This window comes from Sesamum indicum, linkage group LG1, assembly GCF_026168435.1.
Source record: "Sesamum indicum cultivar Baizhima isolate 11 linkage group LG1, ASM2616843v1, whole genome shotgun sequence".
Taxonomy (NCBI): Eukaryota; Viridiplantae; Streptophyta; class Magnoliopsida; order Lamiales; family Pedaliaceae; genus Sesamum; species Sesamum indicum.
The window spans coordinates 12,369,508-12,381,301 of record NC_142657.1 but is presented as its reverse complement, the minus strand read 5'-3'; the positions used below and the strand labels follow the sequence as shown (position 1 = coordinate 12,381,301).

General features: G+C 31.3%; 1 protein-coding gene across 4 annotated transcripts; it reads left to right on the top strand.

Annotated features, from left to right (window-relative positions):
- The first annotated feature begins 620 nt into the window (after window positions 1–620).
- LOC105159018 (uncharacterized) lies at window positions 621–11,701 on the top strand. 4 transcript variants are annotated; one of them, XR_016066742.1, is made up of 9 exons: window positions 621–779; window positions 3,183–3,597; window positions 3,883–4,049; window positions 4,279–4,381; window positions 4,519–4,635; window positions 4,718–4,888; window positions 4,998–5,121; window positions 6,086–6,259; window positions 11,685–11,701. XR_016066742.1 is itself a non-coding variant. In XM_088883496.1 (8 exons), the coding sequence occupies exons 2-8, from the start codon at window positions 3,310–3,312 to the stop codon at window positions 6,199–6,201; spliced, it is 1,086 nt and encodes a 361-aa protein (XP_088739622.1). In that variant the 5' UTR covers window positions 621–779; window positions 3,183–3,309; the 3' UTR covers window positions 6,202–6,379. The 4 variants fall into 4 exon arrangements, 3 of the variants coding, with proteins under 3 accessions (XP_088739622.1, XP_088739625.1, XP_088739626.1); XM_088883496.1 differs by lacking the exon at window positions 11,685–11,701 and having other exon boundaries at window positions 6,086–6,379; XM_088883499.1 differs by lacking the exons at window positions 621–779; window positions 11,685–11,701 and adding an exon at window positions 905–1,239 and having other exon boundaries at window positions 6,086–6,379.
- The last annotated feature ends 93 nt before the right edge of the window (window positions 11,702–11,794 follow it).

Here is an 11,794-nt window from a genome sequence, read left to right as displayed (position 1 = left end):
TTATTAGTATTTTTATCATTGAAACATTATATAAGAAATTCATAATATAATACAATTAGAAATTATAATTAGTAAGTAATACATAAATATGATTATAATTAGTATATTATATTATTAAATATAACATAAATATATATATAGAGTAGTGTTGCGGATCAATTAAAATTCTGGGTTTGAATTGGTCCATGATTTTACGTTCCTCTACTCGTTGGGGTGGATGGTAAACTACCAAATTTTTAATGAGATTGACTGACCCCATATATGGGTAAGACAACAAATTCACATTCAATCACAATAAAATCAAGCTCTATCACATCAAAATAAATGTGCCAAAATGGGTTTGTAGACGTTAAAATAATAAAGTCAATACTTAAATAGATTCTTCTTATTTGTACGTAATTTTTAATTTTATTAGTTATTAAAAATTAATTATAAAAATTAATATATTTTAATTATTAAATAAAAAATTCAAAATATTATACTTAAAAATAATAACTACTCATTAATTAATATATATATTATTATAAAAATATAAATATAAATTAACAAAAATAAATAAGTGTGCCAAATCCTTAGTTTGAACACATTTTCTTATATATTATTTTAATGAATAGCTCATTTACATATATCCCTTCGGAAAAAGGGACTAAGGATAAGGTACTGAGAAAGCAGCTCTCCCTCTCCTCCTCCTCCCTCCCCATCAAACAGCTTACACAGATTTGCAAGCAGTTGCTGATCTTTAGCCTTCCCTCTTCATATCTTTCTCATTCAAGATTCAGGTTTCTCTCTCTCTCTCTCTCTCTCTCTCTCTCTCTCTCTCACTTCCCCCCCTCTCCATGTATATATATATATATATGTAGACACACACATTATTAGAAATGGGATGGGCAAGCCCTCTTTATATCTTTTTCATTCAAGAATTCATTTTTTCTATCTCTCTCTGTATGTATATACGTACAGATGTAGATACAGAATGGTGTGTAGTATCAGAAAGCTGCTATCTTTACCAAGAACACGCACTATCCAGATTATAAAAAAAAAAGAGTACGCGTAGACATCGTAAGAATTTGATGGGGGGAATAGAGGGCACCACAGTCATTAATTTGGAGGGGCAAATGACTGTTTTGATATTGGTGGTGTTGGAATTGCAAATCAAGAATAAGATAAGAAAACTGGGTGTACGGCTGTGGCAGGAAGCATGAAGAGACAACGCAGGTTTATAAAGGATAAAGACAAGGAGTACGATCTCAAAGTATTTTAATGTTGTATATTATTTGTATTTAGTTGGGGTCCCTACAAAATTTATACATTTAGCTTAAAAAGAAAATCTTTTCTTTTTCTTGTTTCCTTTTTGTCCTGATTTTGATCTTTTAATAATAGTTCTACAAACTTCATTTGATTTATTTCCCATGTTTTTTGTTTCTTTTCTTTTTGTTTTTTTTGTTTAAGATTATTCATTGTTTCTAAGGAAATCTTGTTTTACTCATCGCCTTCAACAAAGTGAACATGAGATTAAGAGGGGTTTGGCTAAGCTTTTTTAAAATATCTTATAAGATGTTTTATACGATGATAAGATGTTGGTTCTTATTTTAAAAATATGTTCTTAAAGTGATTGGATAAAATAAAATGTTAGAACTTATAAGATATGAAAATATTTTATAAGATGTTAAGGTGTTTGACATAATAAGATTTTTAACGGGCAAATGCCCAAAATGGACATGATACTATTAGAATCAAATAAATGGTTATTTATTGACATATTTTTTTTTAAAAAAATTTACACTTACTTTTATGGATAGTACACAATAGTTTAATTCCAAATAAAAAATTAATAGATAATCTTTTTACAATAACAAAAAAATGACGAGTTATTATCTAATTTTTTGAATAAAAATAATATATATATATATAATTGATATATCTTTTGGTAATGCAATAGTTATTTCTAGTCGTATAATTTATAATATCTTAAATTTATATTTTTCAATAAATATAATATCAGCACCAATCTTATTTTTATTTAATTATAATAATTTATTATTAAATAATGAAGTATTTTCTCTTTTTCGAGTGTTAGAAAACGTACATAGCAAATTAAAATTCTTTTAAGTCCTGGAGAGAGAAAGTGTGTGTGTGAGAGAGAGAGAGAGAGAGTGTGTATGAGAATGGTGATATTTTTGTATTATAACATATTAATTTTATATAGTTTATATGATGCTATAAAAAAGTTAGGAAAGTTAATGTTTTTTAAAGAGTTTATAAGATCCAACACATCTTATAAGCTTTTCTAAAAAATTGCCAAACAAATATTTAGAGTTTATAAGCTCTCAAGTATCTTATAATATGTTTCGAGAAGCTTATAAATTTATCCAAACACCTTCTAAGTAAATTAACTGGTTAGGAAGTGAATTTTTCAGTATTTAGTTTGTTGGAAATGACAGGTTCTTGAAGTTGGATTTAGTGGGATAAGGACTGCCTCTTTTGGTGATCTGTGTTTGACCCTTTTTAATTCTTTAATTTTCTTGTTTGTCTTTCATTATTATGTTTGAACAGGAAGTGTGATGTGCTTCAGCTTTTTCATCACTTTTCTGATTGATCTGATTTCTTTTCATACAAAATTATAGAGAAAAATGCAATTTATCCCCATATGATATGAAAAATAAATAAAAAATCCTCTGTGGAATTTGCTATTTTTTTTTTCTCATTTCACATATCACAGGGGTGAATGTATTTAACCCCCGAATTGTATAAGTTATAGGTTTGCTGTTTCAGAATAAGTGATAGTTGAGTTTGTTTGATCAAGAAGCTTTTATGATGAGAAAAGCAAGCTTTATACTGTGATTCAGTGTTTGTTTTTCTTGTATTACATTCTCGGACGCAGAAGAATTTATCTGTATGGTTTCTAGGGACTGCTCAATAGATGTGCCTGGCATGATCCTGATTATAAAATATGATAAGCAAAGGCATGATTGATAGAGTTTGGATTTGAAAGTTACATGGAATTTTTCTGAACAGGGGAACTTTCGAGCTTTTTTAGTTGGCAAATGCCTGTGAGAAAGATAGAATTAAGATGGTTTAGTTTGAATACTGCATCAAACATATCATTTAGTCTTATCAAGGGAGATTGATTTCTTGCTATATTAGTATCAATTTGATTGATGTTCAACGTCCGTAACATGCAGGTGTTGAGTTGAGATTGGCTGTTTCTTGTTTCTTTGGGGGTACTAAGGAGAAGGTACTAAGAAGGCAGCTCGTCCTCTCCTTCTCCATCCCCATTAAACACGCACACAAAAGAAGAGACAGAAGTACATGGAAAGCATCATTACCGGGAGAATCACAGGGCTGGAGATGTTGGAAATAGGGCCTTGTAAAGATGGCTACGAGATGGGATTCTTGATAGGACAGAGATTCTCCAGACAGATAAACAGCAGGCTGTCTAAAGACCTCATTCTGCGAAACCAGCTCCTCCCCTTTGCTCGCTCACCCCGCTCACACACCCTCCTCAAATCTCTATCTGAAAACAACAAGAGAAGGTATCCCAACTACTGGGATGAGCTCCAAGGAACTGCCCAAGGCAGCGATGTCCCGTTTCTCGAGGTATTAAGTAACTTGATGGTTAGAGCAGAACGGTAATAATGAAAATAATGGTCTGGTTTTATTGCTGGATTGTCGAAACTGATTCAATATTATATTTTGACCTAGCTGGCACTGTTTATAGAGTAATTTACTCCTGGACGGAAGAGTAATTTACTCCTGGACCACGTAAATATTCGTGCATCCTTGTATTTGATCTTGTTTCTCACGTATTTGCAATCTGTCGTGTAATTTCCTGACATTTGCTGGTGTAGTAGTACTGCTGAAATGGAGGTCGACGTTTTGCAGATAATGCTACTGAATTTCAGGAAAGAGATACTTCCATTCATTCCCAAGGCAGAACAGAGTTCAAGCATTGATACTAATGATGATTGTTCGGACATTCTTGTGGTTAGTGACTCCATGGCTGTTGCAGCCCACAACGAGGATGCAAATGTTGCCCTGGTTGGCCATACGTAAGTTGTCTGCATAATATGCATCTCAGTTCTGGTTGTCCAAGAATGAAAGGATCAGGCGCAAGTATTTTAAATGACTCCCTATTTAACATAATAGAATTATCCATACAAGTTGAGACAAATTTGCAATCCATAACTGCTAATACATTGATCCAACCACAGCATTAAATTAGTCAGTTCAGACGAATTGACATGTTCTTTTTTATTTGTATACATATTGTGAATGTAGTTATCTGATTAAGAGAAACCTGCCAAATGGATCATCCTTCACTGCCTACACATATGCAGGGGAGCTACCGAGCTGTGCGTTTGGGTTCAATAGTCATGGACTGGTATTTGCTCATATGTCTTGAGAGGTTAAAGATGCTTGATTCTTGCATGATTCTAGTACTTAGTACGTGCTAGACGGGTACAGTCAGTTATTACACTTACGTTTGGAGGTGATTGTAATTAGCCTAGATTCCTGCAGGCATTCACGCTGAACTCAGTTCCACCGTCTAAGCATGAGATCGATGCTGGAGCCATAGGAAGGAACTTTATCTGCCGGGACTTGCTTGAAGCACAAAGCATCGATGATGCCTTAACTGTAAGTGTAGTTTCATATATATTGAGAATCGGACTACAGTAACAATACCTTATTCTGATAGAACCTGTTGTGTTGGCTGCAGAGGATTCATTCGTCGGAAGCTTCTGTAGGACACAGCTACAACCTTATCGACACTAAAACAAGGAGGATTTTGAACGTGGAAACGGCGTCAAGAAACCGTTGTTCGGTTCATGAAGTAGGGGCGGAGCCGTTCTTCCACGCCAACATGTACCTTCATCTTGGAGTTCAGCAGGCAGGTTTGCATGTCCTGTTTTTCTGATTAGAACTGAAAACTCGTGTCTGAACAAGACAGACAGGTTAAGGTTTTCTTTTGGTAATGTCTGGAAGTTTGGGTTGTGTAGGAAAGAGATGAGAATTCATTGAGTAGACAGAAGAGAGCTGTTGTGCTGCCTAAGGCATCAAGAAAGGACTTTCTGTTGCTACTTGGGGACAGAAACGACAGCAAATATCCTATTTACATGGGAGGTATGTAAACTTCAGTCTGATCTTCTCTTACCATTTCATGTCCAATATTAGTGTCACACCAACGACCGATTTACATATTCGGATGCGTATAATACACACAGGGGTGCGACATTAGTGTATGACATAAATGCTTGATAAAAAGATCCTTAGCCTATAAAATCAGACGTTGCAATAATCTCTCCACTTCGAGATGTTTGTTTCGTAATGTTTGGTTTTATTTTTGGGTTGTTATGGAAAAAAAGGACTCAAAAATCATTTAAAACATAACACAGAGTAAAAACAATTCAAAATCCCCATTGATCTTGCTCGCGATATGCGACCTCGAGTGATGATCTCCATCTTGACCACGTGCTCTCCTAAGATCTAGTGATTGGGTCCTGAGGATGAAACACAAACGTGAAGCTCGTCGGGTCGTTCTTGACAACAACCTTCCGACGCTCAAGTTATTGGAGTTTGAGGTAAAAATATGCGATCTAGGGAATGTAGGTAAAAAATGCTAAAAGACAAGTTACCTCTAAAACGGTGCGTCGGGGTATTTATTGGGCCCATATTTTTTTTCTGTTGTTTGTGCCACGAGTCAATATCTGAATAGCGGGCGTCCTCGATCGGACGACTATTCTTGCGTACTAAGGTCTTCAGTCATAAAACGGATGCGGATGACGGGTGGCCCAACCCGTTTTTCTTGGCGCGCAGATCTACTCCTTGTGATGACTAAAATACCCTTCATTAAGAGCATTTTCGATATTTCAGATTAAAATTGGGTTTTCCCTCACTCACTATCAAAAACTCGTAAAACAAAAATAAAATGTCGACTACCTAATTAATATGTAAAAACGCCTATTATACAAACATGATTCGTATTTATAGTGACCTTCGACCGCTCGAAAAAAAATACGAAACATACTTACATTCATTTGTAATAATTTTTGAACCATGAATGTGTGTGTGTTTGTGGATGTTTCAGGTCCATTACTGTACACACTATGCACAGTTGTTGTGAACTTAGACGAGAAAACGTTGTCAATCATCGAAGGGGACCCCACGGACACGCAGCCCTCCTTCGTGTTCTCAATGTCCTGATCTGATATGCATCATGGGATTGGAGGAGGCTTCATTCTTGTTTCTTTCCATTATCAAGGTATTCATTCGAATTCCATCAATACATAAATATAATTATTAATTTATTGTAATAATTATTTATATTTGATATTAATAATGAACATATATTAATTACTAATAATTTAAATTTTTGATGTAATTATAACCTTTTTTTAAAGGTAATTATATCGATTTTCACACTTTAAAAGAAAAGGCAAAAGATTAATACAACTCATCATGAAATAAGTTTTTAAATGAGATATATAGCGGAAAAATAACTGAAAATTACAGTGGAGAAAAAATCTCTTGTGATTAGCTAAAAAGCAGTTCATTTAATTAAAAGAAACATATATAAATACGTACATTGTTTTATTTAATATATAGAAAAGAAAATATTAGTTAAAATATGTAAAGCACAAAAACATATATTCTTTTTTCTGGTGATTAAGGAATAGATTAAAAGTAATTAACTAATATGATTATATAAGTAATTAGATAAACTAATAAATTCATAAAATAATAAGAAAGCAAAGAGAAAATTGCATTCATAAATTAAAGCATATATAGGGATGAAAGTCAAATTAAAAATCCAATAACAATTTTAGAAGAACTATTAATTACAAATATATCAAATAAATCCTAAAGTAAGAAAAAATAAATAAAAATGCTCAAAATAGCATATATATATCCAAATTAAATAAATTAGGCCCAATATCACTTCGCAATTGACATCGCCAAATTAAAGATCAACACTCTTCTCGTTAAGCAATTCATAAACCAAAAAACCCCATATCGAATTTAGTGGTCAAGATCGAACATTGTTATATTCATAACATGTCTTAAATCTTCATCCAGAAGTTTAGTGAAGTTATATATATATATATATATATATATATATTATAAATTTTGTATTAATCTTCATATGAATAAAATTTAATTTTTTGCTATAATAAGCCAATTTATAGATTCTGACCAATACATAAAGTGCTGACACAATTATTACTGACGGGTTCGTGAGGGTACATACTAACACTATTTTCATATTTTATACTAGCAGTAGATGCGGTATAAATTCAAATTACCCCTGAAATATTAAAAAATAGTGCAAAAAAAAAAAAAAAACCTAAAGAATTAGGGAGAAAGAGTTTCCCCAACCTTTTAATAAATAAGCATATTACCCCTCCTCAACCTGGGTACTATAGTTCGCTCTTTCATTTTTACGATTGGTTTAGCTATTTTGATTTGTAAATAGTCATTTTTACCAGTAATTACTAAATAAAAAAAGAGAAAGTGATAATATTTTTCAACTTTTATATTCAGTAATTAAGGGTAAATGCGACCAATTACAGACCGAAATAACTAAATCAATCGCAAAATGAATGAGTGAACTACACTGCCCAATGGAGAGGGGTAAGATGTTTCTTTATTAAAATTACCCTTTCTTTTTGAGAGGGGGGTTGTCATTTTTTAATATTTCAAGGGGTAATTTATATTTATCCCCAGTAGACACACAAGGTTCTTACGAGCCTAAATTTTTTAAAAATAAATCAAAACAAGCACAAAAATATTCTAATTGTAAACAAAATGATACATCGTATACATGTATTGACTACCTATGAATTGTCTTTTTTCCCTTTGCCGATCGAGGAGGTGGGGGAGGGGTTATTGACTACCTATGAATTGTCTTTTTTCCCTTTGCCGATCGAGGAGGTGGGGGAGGGGTTTCGAAATGTGAGGTGGTATTGGTTTTGAAGAGAGAAGGAAGGGAGAGTTTGAAGATGTTACGATTATTGTTTTTTTTTTTCTCCTTAATTTAAGAAGGATCAGTGCTGATTTTTCAACTGCTCTTGCCAATATGCCACCCTATCCTGTCAGGATTATTGGGGGATTGAAGATATGTGATGTGGTAAAAACAATAATTTCGGAGTTTTAAAATTGGTACGACAACTATCCTAATATGCAAAATTCTATTTTTGTTCTCCAATAAATTAATTTTTCAATAAAAAAGGAATAAACATATTATAAAAAATAAAAAGCAATTTATGTAAAAATCACATAATAACTTTTATGTTAGACACAACATAATGTGTCCTTTTATGATGGTTAAATGCAATTTACCTCCTGTGATATGCAAATGAGCAAATACTTCTTTTTAAAAAAATCCTCCCGTGTTACAGAAAATGAAGTAAATTATCCCTTATTAATGGTTTACATATGAAATAATTTGCTATTTTATTTTTTGTAAGGAATTTTTTGCTCATTTCTCGTATCACGGGGTAAATTGCATTTTTCCCTTTTTATAATTAGTAAGGATAAAAAAGAAAATGAGCCATTGCATTTAAAAAAAAAAAAAAAGAAAGAAAAGAATTACATGTTGCTTGATATTGAAAAGTCAACCATATATATATATATATAAAAGCTGCATTATGTCTGTTTCTGCTAAAATGTCAACTTAAGTTGGAATCACGTAACCACTACATTTTGACATTCTTAAGCTACCAATTAAATATTTATTTTTATGTAAGAATTATAGGGTATATATGATGATTGGGAAATTATAATTTAGACCGAATTTGGTTCAATTATAATTTTTTAAAAATTAATTAATTATATACTAAATATATTATATTTATTATATAATTAATTTGATTTCAACAAGTTGATTGCATGCCTCAAATCATCGTGTCTCCACTTATTTCCATGACATGGTCGGCTGTTTTGTCGATCGGTCCCAGATTAAAATGTGCTAATGGACTCGTAGCCTCATTTTTTTTTTCATAATTAATGTATGTTATATATTTATTATGTATATATATTTTACATATGAAATATTCATTAACTGTATAAATAGTATGGATTTTATGCTATATATATTGATATTGAATTAAATACAAATTTCATCTTCTATTTTACTGTATTTGATGTTTTATTTCTTTATTCTTTTAAGATAGCAAATAGATCATGTTACGTTTTTTTTTAACTTTTTGTGAATTTGATCCTTTAGACTTTGAAAATTGCAAATATTGCCCGAAAAAAATATATGCCCTGTTGATCAATTCACGAATTTGGTCCTCTAGTCTTTGGAGTGGACACATGCTTTTTTTAGTTTAGAATCTTTGTTCTGATTGATCAATTTAATGGACCAAAATTATAAAAAATTAAAAATTATAGGACATATTTGCTATTCTATAAATATAAAGTAGTAAAACATCAATATATATATATATATATATATATATATATAAAGGACCAAAACCTTTGCTTTCATGCTGGCATAAATTGACCAATGGGAACAAAAGTCTCAAATAGAAAAATCATACATGTTTTTTTTTTTTCTGACAATATCTGTAAACTCCGACAATTAAAGGACTAAACTCACGAAAAAAATGAAAAGTTAGATGACTTATTTGCCATTTAAGAAAAACAAAGGACTAAAATGCCAAATACAAAAAGTACAAAACAAAAATTGCATTCAAGCCTATTAATACTGGTATATGTTTCACATCAATTGGACCAAATAAGTTGTAAAACTTAAGGGAAATAACATTTTTCGTTCTATAACTTAGGGCTTTTTTACTTTTGATCTCATTGATTACGAAATTCTCACTTTGGTCCCGTAATATTAAAAAAGTAGCACTTTTGATCCATGACACATTTCTGTTGGATGTTTAACGGAAAAGGCCACGTGACATTAAGTGCAAGGGACCAAAAGTGCTACTTTTTTTAAAGTTATGGGACCAAAATGGTGAGAATATAGTAATATATGGGACAAAAAGTGTAAAGGATCTGACGGTCATGTGTTATTTTATGTTGAAATATTTAACGAAAATGTATCATGGAATCAAAAATACTATTTTTTAGAAGTTACGGAATCAAAAGTGAGATCTCATATTCAATGAGACCAAAAGTAAAAAGATACTAAATTATGGGACAAAAAATACTATTTCTCCTAAAACTTATATTAAATACTAAAGTCTTAACAGCAAAATGAAAAATATTTCGTATCATGGGACATTAATTACGTTACGTGCTGCAACATTCCGACGCCCTCGTCTAAGGGTCTGACAATGTTATCCTATCCCTAATAAAATGCCCTGAAGATTAAGCTACACAAGTGATACCCCTTCCCACCAAAAAATGCTAAACATGACTTGAAATTGCAATCTCCTTATTAAAAAATTCAGGTTATTTAATAATTGAGACCTATATACTTAGGGCATAAGTTATATAATATTCTTCCAACGATTAAGGAAGAAGTACATGCACTTTGGTGTATTTTCATCAAATATCATCTGTAATTTTTTATCAATTAGTTGTCGATCCGGTAATAAGTGGGTTGAATTCTAAGACAAGTTCATGTTACTGATCAAGATTCAAAATCTTAAAGTGATGGGTGTTGAATCCATCAAAAATATTTTATTACTAAAATTTGTGAAAGTAGTGAGTAAGGTCGAATCTACATATATTGGTTTTCAATTAATTCCTTCAAATAAAAATAAAAATAAAATATGGGCAGATTTTGTTTAAAGTCTAAGTCCAGAAAATAAAAAAAAGAAATAAATATGAGAAGAAAAATTTCTTAAGTAAAAACAGGATCATGCTCAATTGCTCAGTTGATTATAAATACAAAAATAACAATTATTCATGATAGATAAATTGACTATGGTCACTGATATGACCTATCAACTTCAGATTTCCTTACTTTGTTGATAGTCAAGGAACGTCCATTGACTAAATCCCTAATCAATAAACAACTTTGGGAATATTTTTAAGATTTAATTTACCAACAACATTAAGAATTAGAAAGGCCCAATTCTAACCAATAAATTCCTAGGATGATTTATGTAAGTTAAATTGTGCATTTCCCACAATATAATCGAAAACTACAACATAATCAATTATGCTGCGTTACCACTAGTTATTGAAATAAACAAATAATTACAGATTTGCGAGTTCAATTGACTAAGCAAATATTCTTGCCAATGAATAACGGTACTTATCATTCATAAATCAGATTATTATAATAAAAGTATAGAGAACAATACAAATACCCATATGAATGAGAGTAGAAAGCACAAGTTAGATTGTAATATTGGAATCAAGCATTCACCAAATCTTTAACTAGAAATAAAAGACTACCCTAGCATGCTAATGAGAGAACAAATAAAAGGAGAAGAGAAAATATTATAGAAAAACACAGAGAATATCCCTAAAGATGGGAGATCAAAAGACGTCTATATGGTGAATTACATCACATATAAATACTAAGTAGTTGCCTAATCCTATTAGAACTAAAAAAAAGGTAAATTTCTAATAAAACTAAAGTCTTAAAGAAGTAAAATTATTATCCTGAAGAGATTGTTCCAACAAATGTAGTTTCCAATCGGTCAAAGGTGTCCCAATTCGTCTCAAATCTTCTCAAATTTTGTTTCTTTGACTTTCCTTTTTCAATCGCATTTCTGTAGGTTCCGGTGGGGGCACGCGTAACTCATCCTTCTAATCTATCAAGTGTTGATTTTTTGGCTTCTTTCTTCCTTTTTCATTTCATCAATCCATTATGGATTAATGTTGCAAT